The sequence below is a fragment of the Salmo trutta genome, chromosome 1 (assembly GCF_901001165.1).
Source record: "Salmo trutta chromosome 1, fSalTru1.1, whole genome shotgun sequence".
In the NCBI taxonomy this organism is placed as follows: domain Eukaryota; kingdom Metazoa; phylum Chordata; class Actinopteri; order Salmoniformes; family Salmonidae; genus Salmo; species Salmo trutta.
In genome coordinates this window covers 54,489,387-54,508,951 of record NC_042957.1, presented here as the reverse complement: position 1 = coordinate 54,508,951, position 19,565 = coordinate 54,489,387, and the positions used below count along the sequence as shown (strand labels likewise).

Here is a 19,565-nt window from a genome sequence, read left to right as displayed (position 1 = left end):
GGCATTCAGGCCAAGGAGTTCAATCTTGTTTCTCATGGTCTGAGAGTCTTTAGGTGGCTTTTGGCAAACTCCAAGCGTGCTGTCATATGCCTTTTGCTTCCGTCTGGCCACTACCAGAAAGACCTGATTGGTGGAGTGCTGCAGAGATGGTTGTTCTTCTGGAGGGTTCTCCAATCTCCACAGAGGAACTCTGGAGCTCTGTCAGAGTGACCATCAGGTTCTTGTTCACCTCCCTGACCAAGGCCTTTCTCACCTGATTGCTCAGTTTGGCCAGGCAGCCAGCTCTAGGAGTCTTTGAGGTTCCAAACTTCTTCCATTTAGGAATGATGGAGGACAATTCCTTCGACCTCATGGCTTGGTTTTTGTTCTGACATGCACTGTCAACTGCGGGACCTTATATAGACAGGTGTGCCTTTCCAAATCAAGTATTTCTGTTTTTTATTTTGTATAAATTTGCTAGAATGTCTAAAAACCTGTCTTCACTTTGTCATTATGGGGTATTGTGTGTAGATTGATGAGGATTTGTAATTTTTTTATCCTTTTTGAATAAGGCTGTAACGTAACAAAATGTGGAAAAAGTCAATGGGTGTGAATACGTTCCGAATGCACTGTATAAGAGGCAATCTCTATCATTCATTCATGTTGAGTAAAAAGTGGAAAAAGTTAATAATATTAAAACAATATTGTGTGTCTGTGCACAGTCTATCTACGCACTCCCTCAGGATTTGAATGTAACCACAAATACAATAAAGTAATGGAGCAATGAATGGCAATGTAACAGACCATACATCACAGATCAGTTTGGAAGACAGTCTTGACCCACAACTACTGTGGGAAATACTAAGAGGACATCAGAGCCGGGGGCTCTGCGACTGGAGGTGTGGGCTCCTCTGGGGGGATAGGGATGGCTGCAGGGGCCGGGTCCGCAGACGACCCAGAGTCCTGGACAGGGGCCTTGGGTGCCTCTGAGGAAGGTGTTGAAGCAGCTGTGGCAGACTTTGCCTAGTTCCAGAGGAGATATAAACAGGCTATTACTGTCATCTATGCAGACAATCATGTAACCCAAAACAGGTGGGTGCAGCTCATTATGAGCCATAGTAAAATGGATTAGGGAAATGTACCTTCGATACCATAACTACAACGAAATTCTTCTCGTCAATTTTGTAGTCTTTAATAGGTGTGTCATCTTGCAGGATTTTGCCAGCATATATGAGCTTCTGTCCAGACACTGGGAAGGTATCTTTCCCCCTCTCTGCTTCTATCTTCTCCTTCAGTGCCTTCACCTGTTGAAACCAAAAATAAGCTGTTCAGCCTTGCTTTAATTGTTAAACACAGTGCAACCAAAAAGTTGCTCGCTAACACTGACTGTTTGAATTGCCCAACTTTTTACATTGCGGTTTACCTTACATGATGTAGCTAGCTAGCCATTTTCACTCGTTATGACCTAGCTATTAAATGTCTGCTAGAATATTGCTGATTAATCGTCCAACTAGACTTGCATAGACTAAAATAGATAACGTAGTTAGCTAGCTAGTAATATGGCTGTCTAGCTAACGCTAGATAGTTGTTTGAATGTTAAATGACGAGACAGAGGCATTGATGCGAGTAACCAGTCTTGTTCAGTATATTGCCATACATCCGGGTATTTCAAGCACACTGGTAAAACACTGGAGTTGCAGTAATTAACATTTACCAACAGATGGCATCACTGTGCCATCTTACACCCATAACATCTTTCCTTTTATAAAATAGGACAGGAGCTGTCAATTCACTAACAAAACAAACCTAGTAATAATTTCCAACATGAACAGTTTAGTATTTTATTTATTTATTTATTTATTTTCTTCTCAGGTAACAACTTAACACATTTTGATACTCTCTTCACTTTTATCTCTGTCTGTCAACAATCCCTAATGGGAAACCTACAGATTAAGTATTTTTGGTGGCTGGGACAGACGCCCACAGCGTGAAAAGACAGGGGGCTTGTCTGCGAGGACTGCGGGTTCCCGCACAGGCGTGTCACCTGACTGTCTAAGGGGAGTATTGATGGGCGAGGGAGCGGCCGACCTGTGATCCCCTGGCTCTTCGCCCAGTGCCTCAGGCCCCATGTGACTTGCTGGGGTTCTGTCTTTTGTCATGCGACCCCTTTGACCATCAGGGTTCTGAGTAGGTGCTGGCTCAGCAATCCGAAGGTCAACCCTGTTACGACGGTACCGTGATCCATTCACCTCGACCAAGTAGGAGCGTGGTGCCACTTTCTGTACACAGGATCCGAGTCTCCAGAGGCCAGTCCGGTCCCCTGGTAGTGGCTTCATCCGCACCGTTTCACCCACCCTGAGCTCAGGTAAGTCTTTTGCTGATTTGTCATAGATGAACTTGGAGACCTGTCTTCTGTGACGTAGCTTCACCAGCACGTCTGTCACCACACATGGCTCCAGGAGAGTGCTGGCTACTGGCAGAGCTGCTTTTAAGCGCCGTGCCATGAGGCGCTGGGCCGGGCTGCTATCCATGCCTTCTGTCGGGGTATTGCGCCACTGCAGGATTGCTTTCCAGGCATCTTTGCCCTCTCGCAGAGCTTTTTTGCAGAGGTTCTTTGCGATTTTGACTGCGGACTCCGCCTTCCCATTAGCTTTTGGGTGTCGTGGTGATGAAGTGACGTGCTCGAATTCCCAATCTGCAGCAAATTTTCGGAACTCAACTCCGGAGAATTGGGGTCCATTGTCTGAAATTACCCTATCTGGCTGGCCATAGCGGGCAAACTGAGCCTTGCAGCGTTTGATTGTTGTCTCTGCTGAGAGGTCGGGGAGGAGGTCAATCTCCCAGAAGTCTGAGTAATGATCGACTACCAGCAGAAAGTCTTTGCCACTGTGCTGGAAGAGATCTAGACTTACTATCTGCCAGGGGCGCATCGGTAGCTCGTGGGACATCATCGTCTCTCTCTGTTGCTCAGTGGCATATTCATTGCAGATTGTGCATTTACTGACATAGTCTTTGATTTCACTCTGCATTCCTGGCCAATACAGTGTGTCACGTGCTTGTCTGTAACAGGCCTCACCTCCTATGTGACTTGAGTGCACGCGCGCCAACATCTCAGGGCGCAGAGACCGGGGAATAACGACTCTCTGACCCTTGAATATTACTCCGTTTTGAACACTGAGCTCCTCTTTGACTGGCCAATAATCTCTGACGGCTAAAGCAGTTTCTTCCTTGCAGTCGGGCCAGCCCATCAGAATCACAGACCTCAATGCCTGGAGTTGCTCGTCCCTGTCTGTGTGCTGTCTGATTTGTATAAGGCGCTGGTCCGTGACATTGAGGTAGTCAGCCTGGTTGATGTGTTCAACATCCACTTGCTCTGTTTGTAAGCTGCACACTGCGTGTCGTTCATGCATGGAGCGTGTGTGAGTGCCTGATGCAGTAGCCCTGCTGAGCGTGTCACTCACATACATCTCTGGCCCTGGCTTATACACCACCTTGAGGTCGTAGTTTTGTAGGGCCAGTAGCATGCTCTGCAGTCGTTTCGGGGCATTCAGGAGAGGCTTGCTGAATATAGCAATAAGGGGCTTGTGATCTGTCTCTGCGGTAATATTGTTGCACCTGTACAGATAGTGGTGGAAGCGTTGGCATGCAAACACAATGCTGAGGCACTCCTTCTCTATCTGGGCATAGTTCTGCTCTGTTGGGGTGAGTGCCCTAGAGGCGAATGCCACAGGCTGGCCCTCCTGCATGAGGCAACAGCCAAGTCCATACTGGCTTGAGTCACTCTGAATCGTGACAGTTTTGACACATCGTAGTATCGCAGTACAGGTGTCTGGGTGACCAGTTGTTTTATTTCCCTCACCGCTGCGTCATGTTTTGGGAGCCAATACCAGATGGTGTCCTTGTCCATGAGCCTCCTTAGTGGCTCACACACTTCAGAGAGCCGCGGTAGGAATTTGGCCAGGTAGGTGACGAATCCGACGAAGCGCTGCACTGCCTTCACGTCAGATGGGTGGGGCATTTCCAAGACAGCCTTCACTTTTTCAGGATCCGCCTTCAATCCAGTGGAGGACAAGATGTGCCCATGAAAGCGGACCTCTGGCACTTTAAACTGAAGCTTTTTTATGCTTAGCCTTAGCTTGACCTGTCTGCATCTGACCATCAGGGCCAGCAGCTTGGCGTCATGGTCACATTCTGCCTCCACATCACTGTCCCCACAGCCCACTACGAGGATGTCATCTGCTATGGGTTCCACGCCACTGAGTCCCATCAACAGCTCATGCTGTTTCCGCTGATACACCTCTGGAGCCACGGAGACACCAAACGGGAGCTTCAACCACCTCTTCCTGCCCCAGGGTGTCCAAAAGGTGGTCATGTAGCTGCTGGGCTCGTCGAGCTTGCACTGCAGGAAGGCATCTCTGGCGTCCACGAGCGTGAAGACTCTGGCCTTTGGGAGCTTGTAAAGAACATCCTCCAACGTGGGCATAATGTAATGTGAGCGTCTCAGAGCCCGGTTGAGGTGTTTAGGATCAATGCATATCCGTAGCTTGTCTGGTTTCTTGACGATGACCATATTACTTATCCAGTCTGTAGGCTCGGTGACGGATATCATGTGGCCATCTGCTTCGTATTTGTCAAGCTGAGCCTTTGTAGCTGCTTTCATGGCCACTGGTACATTGCGGGGTGCACACTGGACAGGCTGGATTGCTGCGTCCAACTCAAAGTGGACTTCGCCGGGAACTTACTCAACCGGTGCATTGAAGACATCATGGTACTTGCTTAGGAGTGTCTCCTTGCTCAGGGGCCCAGCCTGGACATTGTCTATAATGTTAAGATCAGCTGGGATGGTGAAGTTAATAAGTCCAAGGCGCTCGCATGTAGAACCTGACAGTAATGGCTGTTGACTAGCCTCAACTATTTCAAACTCAAGGGTGTGTTTCTGGCCACGTAAAACACACTCTGTCACAAACAGGCCTAAAGAGGTCATGAACTGTCCTGAATACAGTTTCAGCTTGGTGCTACTCTGTGTGAGTTTGTCTCTGGGCGCGAGCCTCCTTTTGTCTTTAAGGCTCATAACGTTACATGTGGCCCCTGAATCTAGCTGGCATTGCTGTGGTTTATTATTAAGTAGCAGAGTGACAAACCACTTTTGTCCTTTTGCCCTCAGTGCCCCTATGCACTCGCTAGCATATACATCCTCTGTGCTGTTGTTCCCTTCATCTGTGTTTGTTTCAATGGAGTGCACTTTACCCTCCTTTCTCTTGCTTTTCATGCAGACCCTTGCGAAGTGATTAGCTGTACCACAGGATTTGCATATTTTTCCATAGGCTGGGCAGTATTCTTTTCCTCGTCCATGAGAAATGCCACAATATCTGCACGTATTGGGGTTGTCTGCTGCAGAGTTGGCTGTAGTATTAGCATTAGCTGTGGCAAAGGGGAATTTCCTTACTGGCTGCCTGAATGTAGCATTGACATTGTCCATATGTTGTCTTTCTAGTTCCATGGACCTTATCCGTATATCAGTAAGCTCTGCTGCACGGCATGTCTCCACTGCCAAGACCAGCGTCAGGTCAAGTTCTCTCAGCAAACGTCTGCGGGTGCCCTCATCAGTTATGCCAAGCACTAGCTTATCTCTGATCAGTTCATCAGCACCATAGTCACATGTAGCTGCCTTTTCCCTTAGCCTAGTGACAAAGCTGTCAATGGACTCCCCGTCCTCCTGTTTGCAACAACCTAAAACATAACGCTCGTAGATAACATTCTTTGCTGGCTTGAAGTAATGTTCAAGAGCATCAAGAATAGCTGTAGCGTTACCTTGCTGAGTTGCTGTTAGGTTCAGGTTGTGTTTGTATACGTGTCGGCATTCTGTTCCCATTATAGTCCTCAAAGTGGCAGCCACTACCTCATCGTCCTTTTCCTGAAGTCCTGTTGCTAGTGCATAGTCCTCCCATTCACCTCTAAACGTATCCCAGTTTGTGCTCCAGTCTCCGCTAAGCTTCATAACGGCGGGAGGGGGAATGTTCGCTGCCATGTCTAACCGGTGCTAACAACACTGAAGCTAACTAACAAACTCACTCTAGCTAAGGTCAATTCCAGCGTCAGGCGAAGTTTTACTCAAATAAGCATTTTTCAGGGGTAAACCAGAACAGGTGGCTCTAATTTGCAAAAAGCATGGTTAGTTATCCGACTCTGACACCATGTTTGAATGTTAAATGACGAGACAGAGGCATTGATGCGAGTAACCAGTCTTGTTCAGTATATTGCCATACATCCGGGTATTTCAAGCACACCGGTAAAACACTGGAGTTGCAGTAATTAACATTTACCAACAGATGGCAGCACTGTGCCATCTTACACCCATAACAATAGTTGGCTTAAACTGACATTAACGCGATGAGGGATAACTAACGTTGGCTAGTCATGTAGCAAGCTGATGTTTTAGCGGAGAATAATTTACCTAGCTAGCTAATAATTACACTCAACATTGGATTAGCAAATTGACACACATTAGCTTGCAAGCTAGTTTGCTTTAGCTATGTGTAATATTCATATGTGAATACATACTGAATTATAATTGGATGCATTTTACCGCTGTATCATACTGTGCGGTGATTGGTTAAAACCACCCAGACGGTTAGGTCATGGTCAGTTGATCGTGGTTGGAGATGGGCGAACATGCAGTTGTAGCTAGTTAATAAAGAGTTATGTTAAGAAACATCCTGTAGTTCTGCGTTTTATTATTTTGTACAAAGCGTACAAAACAAGACACTATGTCATGCTGGAAAGCTAAGACTAAGAACTAGCTAGTTAGCTAATGCTAGGGGTGTCAATAACGTCTAGCTAGCTAGCGTTAGCCTGTTAGTTGTATTATCCGAATTGATAATCTGGGACCAATTCATTTGGTCTTTCGTGCAAATAACAAAAAATAGTTAGCCAAGCGGGCTAGATAAAATGAACAAATGGGCACTTACCGTTTGATCTGGGTCTATGTCAATTTGAATGGTCTGCTGTTGCAGTGTTTTTAGCGTGATTTGCATTGTTGCGGTAGCTAACGCTGTTTTCCCTAGAGCTTCGATTACAGCTGTGTTTTAAAATATTCAAAAGTAAAACACAAACTACATTTAACCACAAGTTCAAGCGAGAGAATATTTATCCATGACCATGAGATGTGTCCATGAGCACTCAGAAAATCGCCATCTTTGATGACACAAAACTCAGAAGTAGGTGCAGCGTAACGGTTTGCTGCCCAACTTGCAGCCTCGAGCGCTCTCTGAGTCTGATTGCTACAACCACTAACTGGTCAATCATATGAATATCCCGGTGAAATCACACACCTGGGGTGCCAGTTCATCCAGGTGGTAGTAGGATCTACAGTCTACTTTGCGAGAACAAATGATGCTTTGCATTTATGGCATGATCTGTTGACAGTTGTGACCGGTGCGGTGGCGACCAACTGGGTGTACAGAACAGCAAATATACAACAAATGTACTAACGTTAGTATTTTTGTTTAGTTTACAGTCACTAGGCAGAGTGGCACCTTTTCAATGAGGTACGGTCAGAGGTCCTCCTAACATACCCTGATGAAGACAGCTTGTCGGTCGGAACGTTGGATATTAGGTTATTCAATTATTGAGTCTGAGCTAGAGAGTGCGGCTCTCCTTCTTTTTCAAAGGTCATCCTAACAACCATTGCAAAGCTACACGTTCGATCTGTATCTGTTGGTGCCGACATCTTCAGGACAGGAATACCGGTTTACTTAACGGAGGAATAAACACACATGTTCATCATTGGTGTTTTAACCAGAACGGGGGAAAATGCACTTTATTTATTTTCGCACATGCGCAGTCATACATCTCTCATCGTGCATGACTGTACCAGTGTAAGAACACAACTCAACAACATATTAGTCCACATGCCAACACCCCCACTTGCTCTTATACTGTACAAGTCGTATTCAACCTAACTTTATCAACACATTTAGCTTACAGTTATTCATCTCACAAATGTCAGTTTATATTCCAAACATGTAACCCAAGAATTTCGTTACAGGTTTAGTCAAAACATCTGCAGCCATGTCTGCCGTTGGACAATATTCAATACTTATTTTACCATCACTGAGTGCAGATCGAATGAAATGATATCTGATGTCGACATGTTTACATCTCTGACGACATACTGGGTTCTTTGACAGAGCAATTGCACCTTGGTTATCTTCAAAGATTGTTACTGGTGTATATTGGCACTCACTATCCATCTCGCCCAATAACTGTACAAGGTACAAACTTTCTTGTGTAGTAGCAGCCAGTGCCATGTACTCTGCTTCACATGTAGATAAAGCTACTGTTGGCTGCTTCTTAGACCTCCATGAAATGACAGGTCCACATTTAGTTAAACTAAACAATACCCTGTTATGCTTCGTCTGTCACTTTGATCTGCTGCCCAATCAGCATCACTATATGCTACGAGGTTGAGTTTTTCCACCCCCTTTTTGTAACACAACTCCTGATTCATTGTTCCCTTCAAGTACCTCAACACATGTTTAGCTGTTATCCAGTGTTGCTCTTTTGGTTCTGATAGGTATTGTGACAGCTTGCTGACAATCCAACTGATATCCGGTCTTGTACATGTCATTACATATATCAAGCTGCCTATCACTTCACGATACCGTTTTGAATCAATAAGTTCACCATCACCATCAAAGTTTAGTTTTTGTTCACATGGTGTTGACCTTGTTTTACAGTCTGACATACCAAACCTTTCCAGTATCTTGGTTATGTACCTTGTTTGGTTCATCGTTATTTTTCCTTCACTTTGTGTAAAATCAATGCCTAGGAAATGTCCAAGCCTCCCAAGATATTTCATCTTAAATTTTTCACTTAACATTTATTTTACACTTGTGAGTGAGTCACTATCACTAGCAGCGATAATTAGATCATCGACCCAAATTATCAAAATGATCCTTTCTGTTGCAGTTTGTTTGTTATAAACACAGTGATCAGCTGGGTTCTGTGTAAAACCATTTTCACTAAGGTGATCATGCAACATTTTGTTCCAGTTCCTTCCTGACTGTTTCAGGCCGTACAGTGACTTGTTCAGTTTGCAGACTAGTTGCTCACCTGTATCTGACCTGACTTCAAAACCCTCTGGTTGCTCCATGTACACTTCACAGTCAATAGGAGCATGTAGATATGCTGTTTTGACATCCATCTGATGTAACTCTAAGTCATACTGAGCTGCTAGCTGCATCAAACAGCGTACTGATGTCATATTTGCAGTTGGAGAAAAAGTCTCCTTATAGTCTATTCCTGCCACTTGACTATACCCCTTTGCAACATATCTTGCCTTGTATGTCTCAGTCTCATCTGAATTGTTTTTGACCGCATAGACCCACCTGCCCCCCACTGCATTTTTACCCTCTGGCAGTGTGGTTAATGTGAATGTATCATTTTCCCTAAGGGAATCCATCTCCTCCTTCATAGCAGTAGCCCAAATCTCTGATTTTGGTGAAATCATTGCTTCTTTGAAGGTTTGTGGTGCATTGCACATTACTCTGTAGCAGTAGTCAACACTAGGTGGTATCTGGTCATCACATTTCACTTTACACTCATAGTCTTTTAAGTACTGGGGTTTCTTCCTCACTCTCTCTGGATAGCGTGGACTCTGACCATCTGAAGTCTCAATTTGCACATCTTGTGTGTCTTCTGAGTTTTGATCTGCCATCTTGGCTTTCGGCATGGGGTTTTCAAATCTCTCCCCATGAAGATCATCACTGATTTCCAAATCTGTCTGAGTTTGGTGTTCGACTACACCTTTTGTAATACACTTGACTAATCTGTTTTTAAGAACTTTCCCAGTGTCTGGGTAGTAGACTAGGTATGCTGGACTATTTTTATCATACCCAACAAAAATACCCTTTTCACATCTTGAGTCTAACTTTTTCTTGTTCTGTCTATATGCATAGCAAACAGATCCAAATTCTTTCATCTTTGAAAGATCAGGCTTTCTCCCAGTAAACATGTAGTGTGGGGTCTGTCCTACACGCTTATTGTAACACCTATTGCGAATTACTGCAGCAGTCATTACAGCATATGTCCACAAGTTCTTTGGTTGGTTGCTTTCAAGTAGCATGCATCTTGCCATTTCGAACAGTGTTCTCCAATTTCTCTCAGCGGCCCCATTTTGATGGGGTGAGTAAGGGGCTGAAGTTTCATGTCTTATTGCGTTCTTACTGAGCAGTGACTGGAACTCTTTGGCTGTGAACTCTGTGCCATTATCTGACCTGACACACTTTATTTTCCCATAAGGGGCCACATCAGCAGTAAACTTCTCAGTAGCTTTTACAGTATCACTCTTTGCTTTTAGGAAATACACAAAAACTGCCCCTGAATAATCATCCGTAAATGCTAGAGTATATCTGAACCCATCTTTCGCCTCTGGCTCAATAGGGCCAGCCAAATCAATGTGCACAAGCTCAAGAGCCGCTTTTTTTTTGCCTTTTCATCAGGCTCTCTGTTTCTGCTCTGAACAAATTTTCCCTGAGTGCAGATTTCACAGTTGAGGGTAGATTTGTCAATCTTACCTGTGATTTTCATTCACTCTGTCACATTTTCTAACTTTGACACATCCTCAAAATTACAGTGGCCAACAATTTTGTGCCATGTGTGAATATCATAGCACCCATGACATCCATCATCATTTTCATCACTTACAGTGTTAAGATAGTAAAGTCTATCGTACTCCTCGATGTCAAAAGTGGTACCGTTCTTGTGGATGAGCTTGTTACACCCCTGTCGAAAGTTGACTGAAGCTCCGTTGGCTGTCGCTGCTTTAACAGAGAAAATGTCCTGTGGAAACGACGGCACGTACAGCGCCTTCGTCAGCGTTGTTTTTACCCGACGACCCGTGTTGTCTCTCAGGTAAACCCCCGCTGCACCTGTCCTCTCCGCGACACCATTCGTTCTTGTTCCGTCAGCCAGCTCCACGGAATGTTTTTCCGGTTTGAAAGTCTCGTCAAACTCCTTAAACTTCCCAATGTCCGTGACTATATGTGACGTTGCTCCCGTATCAACCATCAGCCCTTTCTGTTTCAGTCCACTAACCTGACAGTCACTTATTCTGAATGCAAATGTGTGGCATTCAGCATCTGTTGCTTGTTTCACATTGTCTCTTCTTTTTCGTCTGCAATTTGCGTCAGTATGAGTGGAGCTCTTGCAAAAACTACACCACTGTCTCCGTTCTTTGCGCTCTCCAGTAACGGTACATTCCCGGGCCTTGTGCCCTTTCTGGCCACAGTTGAAGCAGGTTATCTCGGTCCCTTTATCTCTCCCTCTTGGCCAGCTAACTTTAATGTTACTTGCCTTCATCACGTTGTCGTCAGTGGAAATGGCGCTAAACTTCTCGGTGCTTTCATAGCTCCTCAACTTGGTTTTGAACTTGCCAAAAGTTGTCGGCTCATCACTCTGCGTTATGTGGATGGCAAACGGCTTAAATGATTCGGGCAAACCTTTCAGAATCATTGCAATCAACAGCCCGTCACTTAAAGTCTCTTCAGCATTTCTCAGTGCTGTAATAGCCGTCTCAGCACGAATAATATAGTCCGTAATACTTTCGTCAGCGGCTTTCTGAAGAGAAGTTAGTTCAGTGTAGAGGCTAATCACACGTGGCTTCCCTTTACCTGCATAATGTTCCCTCAATATCTTCAACGCTTTTCTCCCATCATCTGCTGCTTCTCTCATTATCAGGGAAAGGCTTTTATCATTCAAAACCTGTATCAATTCTGCATAGGCTTCTTATTCTCTCTGTCTTCTTCATCTTCATCCACGCTCAATATGGCGGCCTTTAGCCCAAGCAAACGCAAGTGCCCCAAAAACTTTGTCTCCCATAACTCGTAGTTTTTTTCATCTCCGTCGAAATATAATCTATTCCATCGGCTTCCATGTTCCCTCCTGGGCCCATAACCTGTTGGTGCTGACATCTTCAGGACAGGAACACCGGTTTACTTAACGGAGGAATAAACACACATGTTCATCATTGGTGTTTTAACCAGAACGGGGGAAAATGCACTTTATTTATTTTCGCACATGCGCAGTCATACATCTCTCATAGGGCATGACTGTACCAGTGTAAGAACACAACTCAACAACATATTAGTCCACATGCCAACAGTATCAGATCATCGTCAACTGAAGTGAAATAGGCATTTTACTTTCCATAAAAAAATATTACTCTAAAGTATTTTAAGAAGATAGAAGCTAATAAATATGTTTTATGTTTACTGTATATTGTATAGGCTGTAAATGTGTCTTTACATTTGTCTATTGCTGGCAGCACCAATTCACCGAGTCAAATTCTGTGAATGTGTGAATGTAGGCCACTTGGGCAATAAGAGTTATTTTGATTCTGATAGACAGTACTTCGAATTTCCTAGGCTCTTACTATATCCCATACAATCACGCGTCAGTGACCCAGGGAGCATGGGAGAAAGAGAAGACAATGTTTCCTCAATAAAAAAACAGGTTTATTGGCAAGAACCTAGTTATTTTGTATATTTTATGAAATAGGAATAACTCTGAATACACGATCAATTCATTTTGTAAATTATTTTTCAACATTTTGGTTTGTGTGATTTGTTGGCTATTTACGCTGGTAACGCGTAGTCAAGCGCATCATAATTTGGTTTATGACATCACAATGTTAAATAGGCAACATATTTTGATGTTCTGCAAAATAAGGCATAGTCTACAAATACACTGAAATGGGATGTTTGTGTTGCTGTAAAAAGGTATATGTTTAGTCTGGGCTAGAATTGATCTAATTCTGTTACAATTTAGAGTATATTCTATTCTTTTCAGCTATTCCTAGTTGTTTCATTGTCTATTTATGTGTCCCATATGGCAGGATTTGGGACAGAGGGTATAACTGTATGGTTACAATGGTTTTATTTTTATAAACATGTATTTTTGCTATTTGTTAGCCTATGATACAGAATTCAATATGATTGGGCGACAAGTTCTTTATTTTATGGTCAGATCATGTGGTTTGGGTGTGACCTTTGCTGCTAGTTCAAATATAACAAGGAATGTTGTGAAGCAAGTAAGATCTTTTTATTTGATTTGTTATGTACTATATTAGCTATATAATGTTTCTCCAAACAGAAAAAGAAGTGCAGAGTTCGCCTCGGGATTGGGAGCCGCTGTCCATCGCCGTTCCCAATCCCACCCAAACTGACGTCATTGGATGCCAGCATGGTAACTGCGTCAGTTTGGAAAAACCGTGAGAAGAAGAACGTAAAGGATCACCACCAACTTGATTCTTCCTTTGTCTCTTCTTTCCATTTGAAACCGTCTACAACATCTCTGACACCCCTCGACCCCTTGTCTGGCCGAACACCAATCGGCACTGCATCCCCCTCACCCCCTGGATCCCCTGCCAGATCCCCTTCCACTCTCTCCAAGTTCTTCAGCCTCTCTTCCCTCTCCTCTCTCCACCTGTCATCTGTCTCTTCTTCTTCTTCTTCAGAGGAAGGATCACAGACCTCCTCCCCTTTTAGTGCTTCCTCTGTTTCCCTGGCTGTCTCAACTCAGTCATCCTCCTCTGCCACTCCCCCCAGTCCTGCCTGCCCTTCCTCCACAACCCACGTCTCCTCCCCTGCCCCCCAGTCCTCCTCTCCAAACCCCCTGGACCACCATGGAGAGACCAACAAAGACAGTGAGACTGCCAGGTACTGCAGCCTGATATCAAATTTCATGCCAACCAACACCATTGAATTGAAATGAAAAAGCCAATATAATATAGCTAACCTAATGCATATGTCTGTGTGTCTTTACAGAGATCTTATGAGCTCTGAGGTCAAAGAGGTGGGGGCAGTTGTTCCACAGACAAAGAGAATGGTACCCCGATTTGCTGGCATCGCAGGTCTGTAAACGGGTGCCATATGTTGGTGCTATTTTTCTCAATTCATCTTTGACAAAGCTTCTTTCTTACCGCTGTCCGTCTCTCGGTCTCTCTCTGCAGAGGCCTCCATTGACCTGAGGGATTCCTCTGTCTCATTGGAGAGGTAAGTACTGTAGACAATAGCCACCTTCATCTCACTCGACTCTACATAAGAGTGGTCACTCACACCATGACATGGTAAGGAATATCTGTATGCTTGTACATTAAAACAGTGTTCAAACAGACCGATTGGTGTCGAGCTACTGCTACTGAGGCCTCTAACCAGTCTCTCTTCCTCCAGGCCATTGGTCAGGCCTCGGGAAGCCATGGCTCGCCTCCCAAACCTGTTCAGCAAGAGTAGCACCCAGCTGGGGGAGCAGAGCTGCACAGGCGAGGGCGAAGACAACACCAAGCTCCTCGGGTAAAACACACACACACCTAAATAATTCTGTGTGGTATTCAGAGTTATCTTGCGTTCATGCCTTACAAATCCATTCATTAGTTTACCTTTGGTCCACTGTTCAGATATTAGTGTGTAACTGATGGCTTCTTTCCCACAGGTTGCCTAATATTGGCAACACCTGCTTCATGAACTCTGCTCTGCAGTGCCTGCTGGGGCTGCCAGCATTTTGCAGAGACATCCTGAGACAGCAGGACACCTGGAGTTCCTCCCCCTCCTCTAAACTGCTATGGTATACAGCCTCGCTTTCACTCTCCTGTCCCACCTGTACACACACTGACCCACCCACCTAGATGCTTATAGTTACAGTACACAAGTCCCGCCTCAATGTATGTGTCAGTGGAGGCTGCTGAGGGGAGGACGGCTCATAATGATGTCTGGAATGGAGCAAATGGAATGGCATCAAACACATAGAAACCATATGTTTGATGTATTTGATAGCATTCCACTGATTCCGCTCCAGCCATTACCAATTAAGGTGCCATCAACCTCCTGTCGTATGTATGTACAGTATGTATGTATGTATGTATGTATGTATGTATGTATGTATGTATGTATCTATCTATCTATCTATCTATCTATCTATCTATCTATCTATCTATCTATCTATCTATCTATCTATCTATCTATCTATCTATCTATCTATCATCTATCTATCTATCTATCTATCTATCTATCTATCTATCTATCTATCTATCTATCTATCTATCTATCTATCTATCTATCTATGTATACTAAACAAATATATAAATGCAACATGCAACAATTTCAAAGATTTTACTCTGTTACAATTCATATAAGGAAATTAGTCTATTGAAATAAATTCATTAGGCCATAATCTATGGATTTCACGACTGAGCAAGGGCACAGCCATGGGTGGGGCTGGGAGGGCGTAGGCCCACCCACTGGGGAGTTAGGCCCAGCCGATCAGAATGAGATTTCCCCCACAAAAGGGCTTTATTACAGACAGTAATACTCCTCAGCACCCCCTCAGACGATGCCGCAGGTGAAGAAGCTGGATGTGGAGGTCCTGGGCTTGTGTGGTTACACGTGGTCTGCGGTTGGGAGGCCGGTTGGACGTACTGCCAAATTCTCTAAAACAATGTTGGAGATGGCTTATGGTATAGAAATTAACATTCAATTCTCTGGCAACAGCTCTGGTGGACATTCCTGCTGTCAGCATGCCAATTGCACACTCCCTCAAAACCTGTGACATCTGTGGTATTGTGTTGTGTAACAAAACTGCACATTTTAGAGTGGCCTTTTATTGTCCTCAGCACAAGGTTTACCTGTGTACCTGTGTGATGATCATGCTGTTTAATCAGCTTCTTGATATACCACCTGTCAGGTGGATGGATTATCTTGGCAAAGGATAAATGCTCACTAACAGGGATGTTAACAAATTTGTGCACAGAATTTGAGAGAAATAAGCTTTTTATACATATGGAACGTTTCTGGGATCTTTTATTTCAGCTCATGAAACATGGGACCAACACTTCACATGTTGCATTTATATTTTTGTTCAGTGTACTGTATGTATGTATGTATACTGTCTTTTGTACAATCTTAGTGCCTCATATGATTTTTAAGATAAAACCACACCCAACTCAGCTACTGATTAACACCAGAGATGATTTCCTGTCACAATCAGGAATCAGTTGAATCATATTTGATCAGAGGCTAAAGTAGAAGCACAGAGCTAATCTGTGGCCAAAGTGAGAGAGTGAAACCTGAATGCATGCTCTTTGTCTCCCTCCACAGCTGCTTTGCCGAGTTACATCAGGCAAGGCTTTCTGGAGGCACTGTCAATGCTAAGAAAAAGGAAAAGATGAAAATCCTTCAAACAGTCAAGCGCTGTCTCTCCGTTGTCAATGAGGACTATGAGGACGACGGTGAACAGGTAAGATATTATATGCTAAAAGACTCACTTAACAATAAACCTGGGACACGTGACAATCTTTTTCCTTAGCTCTGTTTCATTTGTAGTTGTTGATGTATTTTCTGTTTCTTTCCCATTCTTCTCTTAGGATGCCCATGAATGTGTGTTGCTCCTCCTCTTTCAGCTGAAGGAGGAGGGTATGGCATTAAAGGGCTCCCCAGAGCCATACACCTGCCCCGTGAAGCAGTTAGAATTCAAGCTGAAGACTTTCCGTACCTGCACCAGGTAACAGCTGTCATTTGTATATGGTGTACCTTGATGTCTTCATCACATTTGTGAGGAGGTTTAATGTCAGCATAACATGCAGGATACAGAGGTAAAGCATTAAGATAGTTAGTGTGTAGAGGGATCAAAAGGTTTGTGATGGAGAGCTGATGCATTTCTCTCCGTACCTCTGAAGCTGTGGAGTTATAGTGTATGGTCAGGAGGATTACAATCACCTGTCACTGAACCTGAGCCAAGACCTGACACACAGCCTGGACCTCTACTTTAAGGTCAGCACTTAGCTTCAACCAAGAGTTAGTGAGTATGTCAAGGAACACTATCATTAATGTCATAATTGTATTGCTATGCTTTGTTACCTAGCCATCTGCGTTAGAGTGTGCATGCAGGGTGTGCTCAGGCAGCATGGCATCTGTGACTAGGCACTTCCTCACGCTGCCCCGGTGAGTCCCCCCATCACCATCTCAGATTACAATTGACAGTCCTGATCTAACTCACCAAACTGGGTTATTGATTTGACTACAAGACTGATGCCTTTGTCTGTGTGAATGCCTGCCTGGTCGTCTGTGTATGTGAATGCCTGCCTGGTCGTCTGTTTACGTGACTGCCTGCCTCTGTCCGTCTGTCTGTGTGTGTGAATGCCTGTCTGTCTCTGAGCAGGGTCCTAATGCTTCATATCAAGCGGTTTACTGCAGGCAACTGGGAGCCAGAGAAGGTGGATGATCCCATAGCCATCCCTGCAGAACTGACCCTCCCAGCCGTATGTGGGGCGACAGCCCCTGTCCAGCATGGAGCCAGGTTGGTTTAGACTCTGTTTGGGGACATTGCACATTGGGTAGCCAACACACACCATGATTTTCACACACTAGATATGTATTTTCAATGCCATCAATTTACACAGGGCAAGCTCCATGGGGAAAAACAACATGGACAACACACCTGCAAACTCCCCGAAAGGCACCCTTGATAGACCAGGTAGGACATTGTGTTACTGACATCATGCAGAACACTCTCTCATGAAACAGGACTATTGAGGAAAGCAAGTCAGAAGCTGAAGTTAAGAGTATATTTGTTGATAGGTTTCCACTTCACTTTCTGGTTTGCATTTACACTATATTTGATATACCCCCACCAGCTTCAAATTCCTCTGACCAGCTAGAGAAACCAGCTGACAGTGAGAAAGAGCAGCAGGCAGCCGCTGTGGTGAGGAGAGAGAGAGGGAGAGAGAGAGAGAAATAGAGAAAGAGAGAGAGAGATAGAAAAATAGATAACAGATAATTCCATCCAGTTGAGATAGTGGGCGGATCAAGATAAGGCAGTTATAGAAGCCACCCCTATCCTGTAGACAAAATAACAATCCTATTATTAAATGTGTTTCTTTACAGAGACACCAGCCAGACAATATCTACAAATTGTCAAGTGTGATCTCACATCTGGGAGACAACATGTGTACAGGTAAAATGCACGCACGCACACACAATTCTGAAAGCTTAATGTACACTCTATTCTGTTTCCCTTGTTCCCTAGGCCACTACATCAGTGATGTTTTGGACAGCAGTGGCAGTGGGTGGCTCTGCCTGGATGACGCACATGTCTCGAGGACAGATGAGGCCACTGTGCTGAGGGCAACGGCACAGACTGCCTACATCCTGTTCTATGTCTGCAGGTAAGGCTCTAGCCCACACATTTGAGAAGAATGCCACAAATGGAGTCAATCACGACAATGAGTCATCAAGAAAAAAAAAATTGTTCAAAGCTAGAAAGATGATTAATTGACCACGCATTAAGAGCTATCCCTTTAACCTGTAATCCCTCTGTATGTGTTATTTTCCAGACATTGTATGTACATGTAAGATCTCCCTGTCATTTCTCATTGTAGTGGAGCAGGTGAAGGAGACCAGGCCCCTCACTACTAGGAGAAGCACTAGGAGAACCCATCGTTAGGGGCACAGCGCTAAGGGACCACCTGGAGTAGCACCTACCGCACACCAAGAAACATCAGATTCATCGAATTAGGATGCCCTAGACCACCATCAAGCTGCCTTAGACCACCATCAAGCTGCCTTAGACCACCATCAAGCTGCCTTAGACCACCATCAAGCTCCCCTAGACCACCATCAAGCTGCCCTAGACCACCATCAGGCTGCCCTAGACCACCAGAAGAAACAGCCTACATCACTGTAGGCTATCCACTGTATGTTTACAATTATATAAATATAAAACATCTCACCTACCTAGTGCAATTCATTTTCCTTTACTGTACATGGTAGTTAATAACTGTACCTACAGTGCATTCAGAAAGTATTCAGACCCCTTGACTTTTTCCACATTTTGTTAAGTTACAGCCTTATTCTAAAATGGATTAAATTGTTTTTCTTCTCATCAATCTACCCCATAATGACAGCAAAAACAGGTTTTTAGAATTTTTTGCAAATTTATAAAGAAAACAAAAAGCTTAACTATCACATTTACATAAGTATTCAGACCCTTTACTCAGTACTTTGTTGAAGCACCTTTGGCAGCGATTACACCCTCGAGTCTTCTTGGGTATGACGCTACAAGCTTAGCACACCTGTATTTGGGGAGTTTCTCCCATTCTTCTCTGCAGATCCTCTCAAGCTCTGTCAGGTTGGATGGGGAGAATCGCTGCACAGCTATTTTCAGGTCTCCAGAGATGTTCAATCAGGTTAAAGTCTGGGCTCTGGCTGGGCCACTCAGAGACTTGTCCCCAAGCCACCCCTGCGTTGTCTTGGCTGTGTGCTTATGGCCATTGTCTTGTTGGAAGTTGACCCCTTCGCCCCAGTCTGAGATCCTGAACGCTCTGGAGTTGGTTTTCATCAAGCATCTCTCTGTACTTTGTGCCGTTCATCTTTCCCTCGATTCTGACTAGTCTCCCAGTCCCTGCTGCTGAAAAACATCCCCACAGCATGATGCTGCCACCACCATACTTCACCGTAGAAAGGGTGCCAGGTTTCCTCCAGATGAGACGCTTGGCATTCAGGCCAAGGAGTTCAATCTTGTTTCTCATGGTCTGA

The 19,565-nt window shown here is 44.4% G+C and overlaps 2 protein-coding genes across 2 annotated transcripts; one reads left to right on the top strand and one right to left on the bottom strand.

Annotated features, from left to right (window-relative positions):
* Positions 1 to 629: 629 nt before the first annotated feature.
* On the bottom strand, positions 630 to 7,603 carry LOC115200680 (UV excision repair protein RAD23 homolog B-like). The gene is made up of 3 exons (XM_029763894.1): positions 6,948 to 7,603; positions 1,122 to 1,283; positions 630 to 1,002 (listed from the first exon to the last, which is right to left on the bottom strand). Exons 1-3 carry the CDS (start codon positions 7,011 to 7,013, stop codon positions 841 to 843), a joined length of 390 nt encoding a protein of 129 aa, XP_029619754.1. The 5' UTR covers positions 7,014 to 7,603; the 3' UTR covers positions 630 to 840.
* LOC115200655 (ubiquitin carboxyl-terminal hydrolase 37-like) lies at positions 4,673 to 18,763 on the top strand. The gene is made up of 16 exons (XM_029763862.1): positions 4,673 to 4,747; positions 13,132 to 13,697; positions 13,806 to 13,891; positions 13,991 to 14,033; positions 14,211 to 14,330; positions 14,470 to 14,601; positions 16,131 to 16,269; positions 16,397 to 16,533; positions 16,709 to 16,802; positions 16,894 to 16,973; positions 17,191 to 17,328; positions 17,432 to 17,505; positions 17,666 to 17,733; positions 17,916 to 17,985; positions 18,058 to 18,196; positions 18,410 to 18,763. The coding sequence occupies exons 1-16, from the start codon at positions 4,745 to 4,747 to the stop codon at positions 18,444 to 18,446; spliced, it is 1,926 nt and encodes a 641-aa protein (XP_029619722.1). The 5' UTR covers positions 4,673 to 4,744; the 3' UTR covers positions 18,447 to 18,763.
* The last annotated feature ends 802 nt before the right edge of the window (positions 18,764 to 19,565 follow it).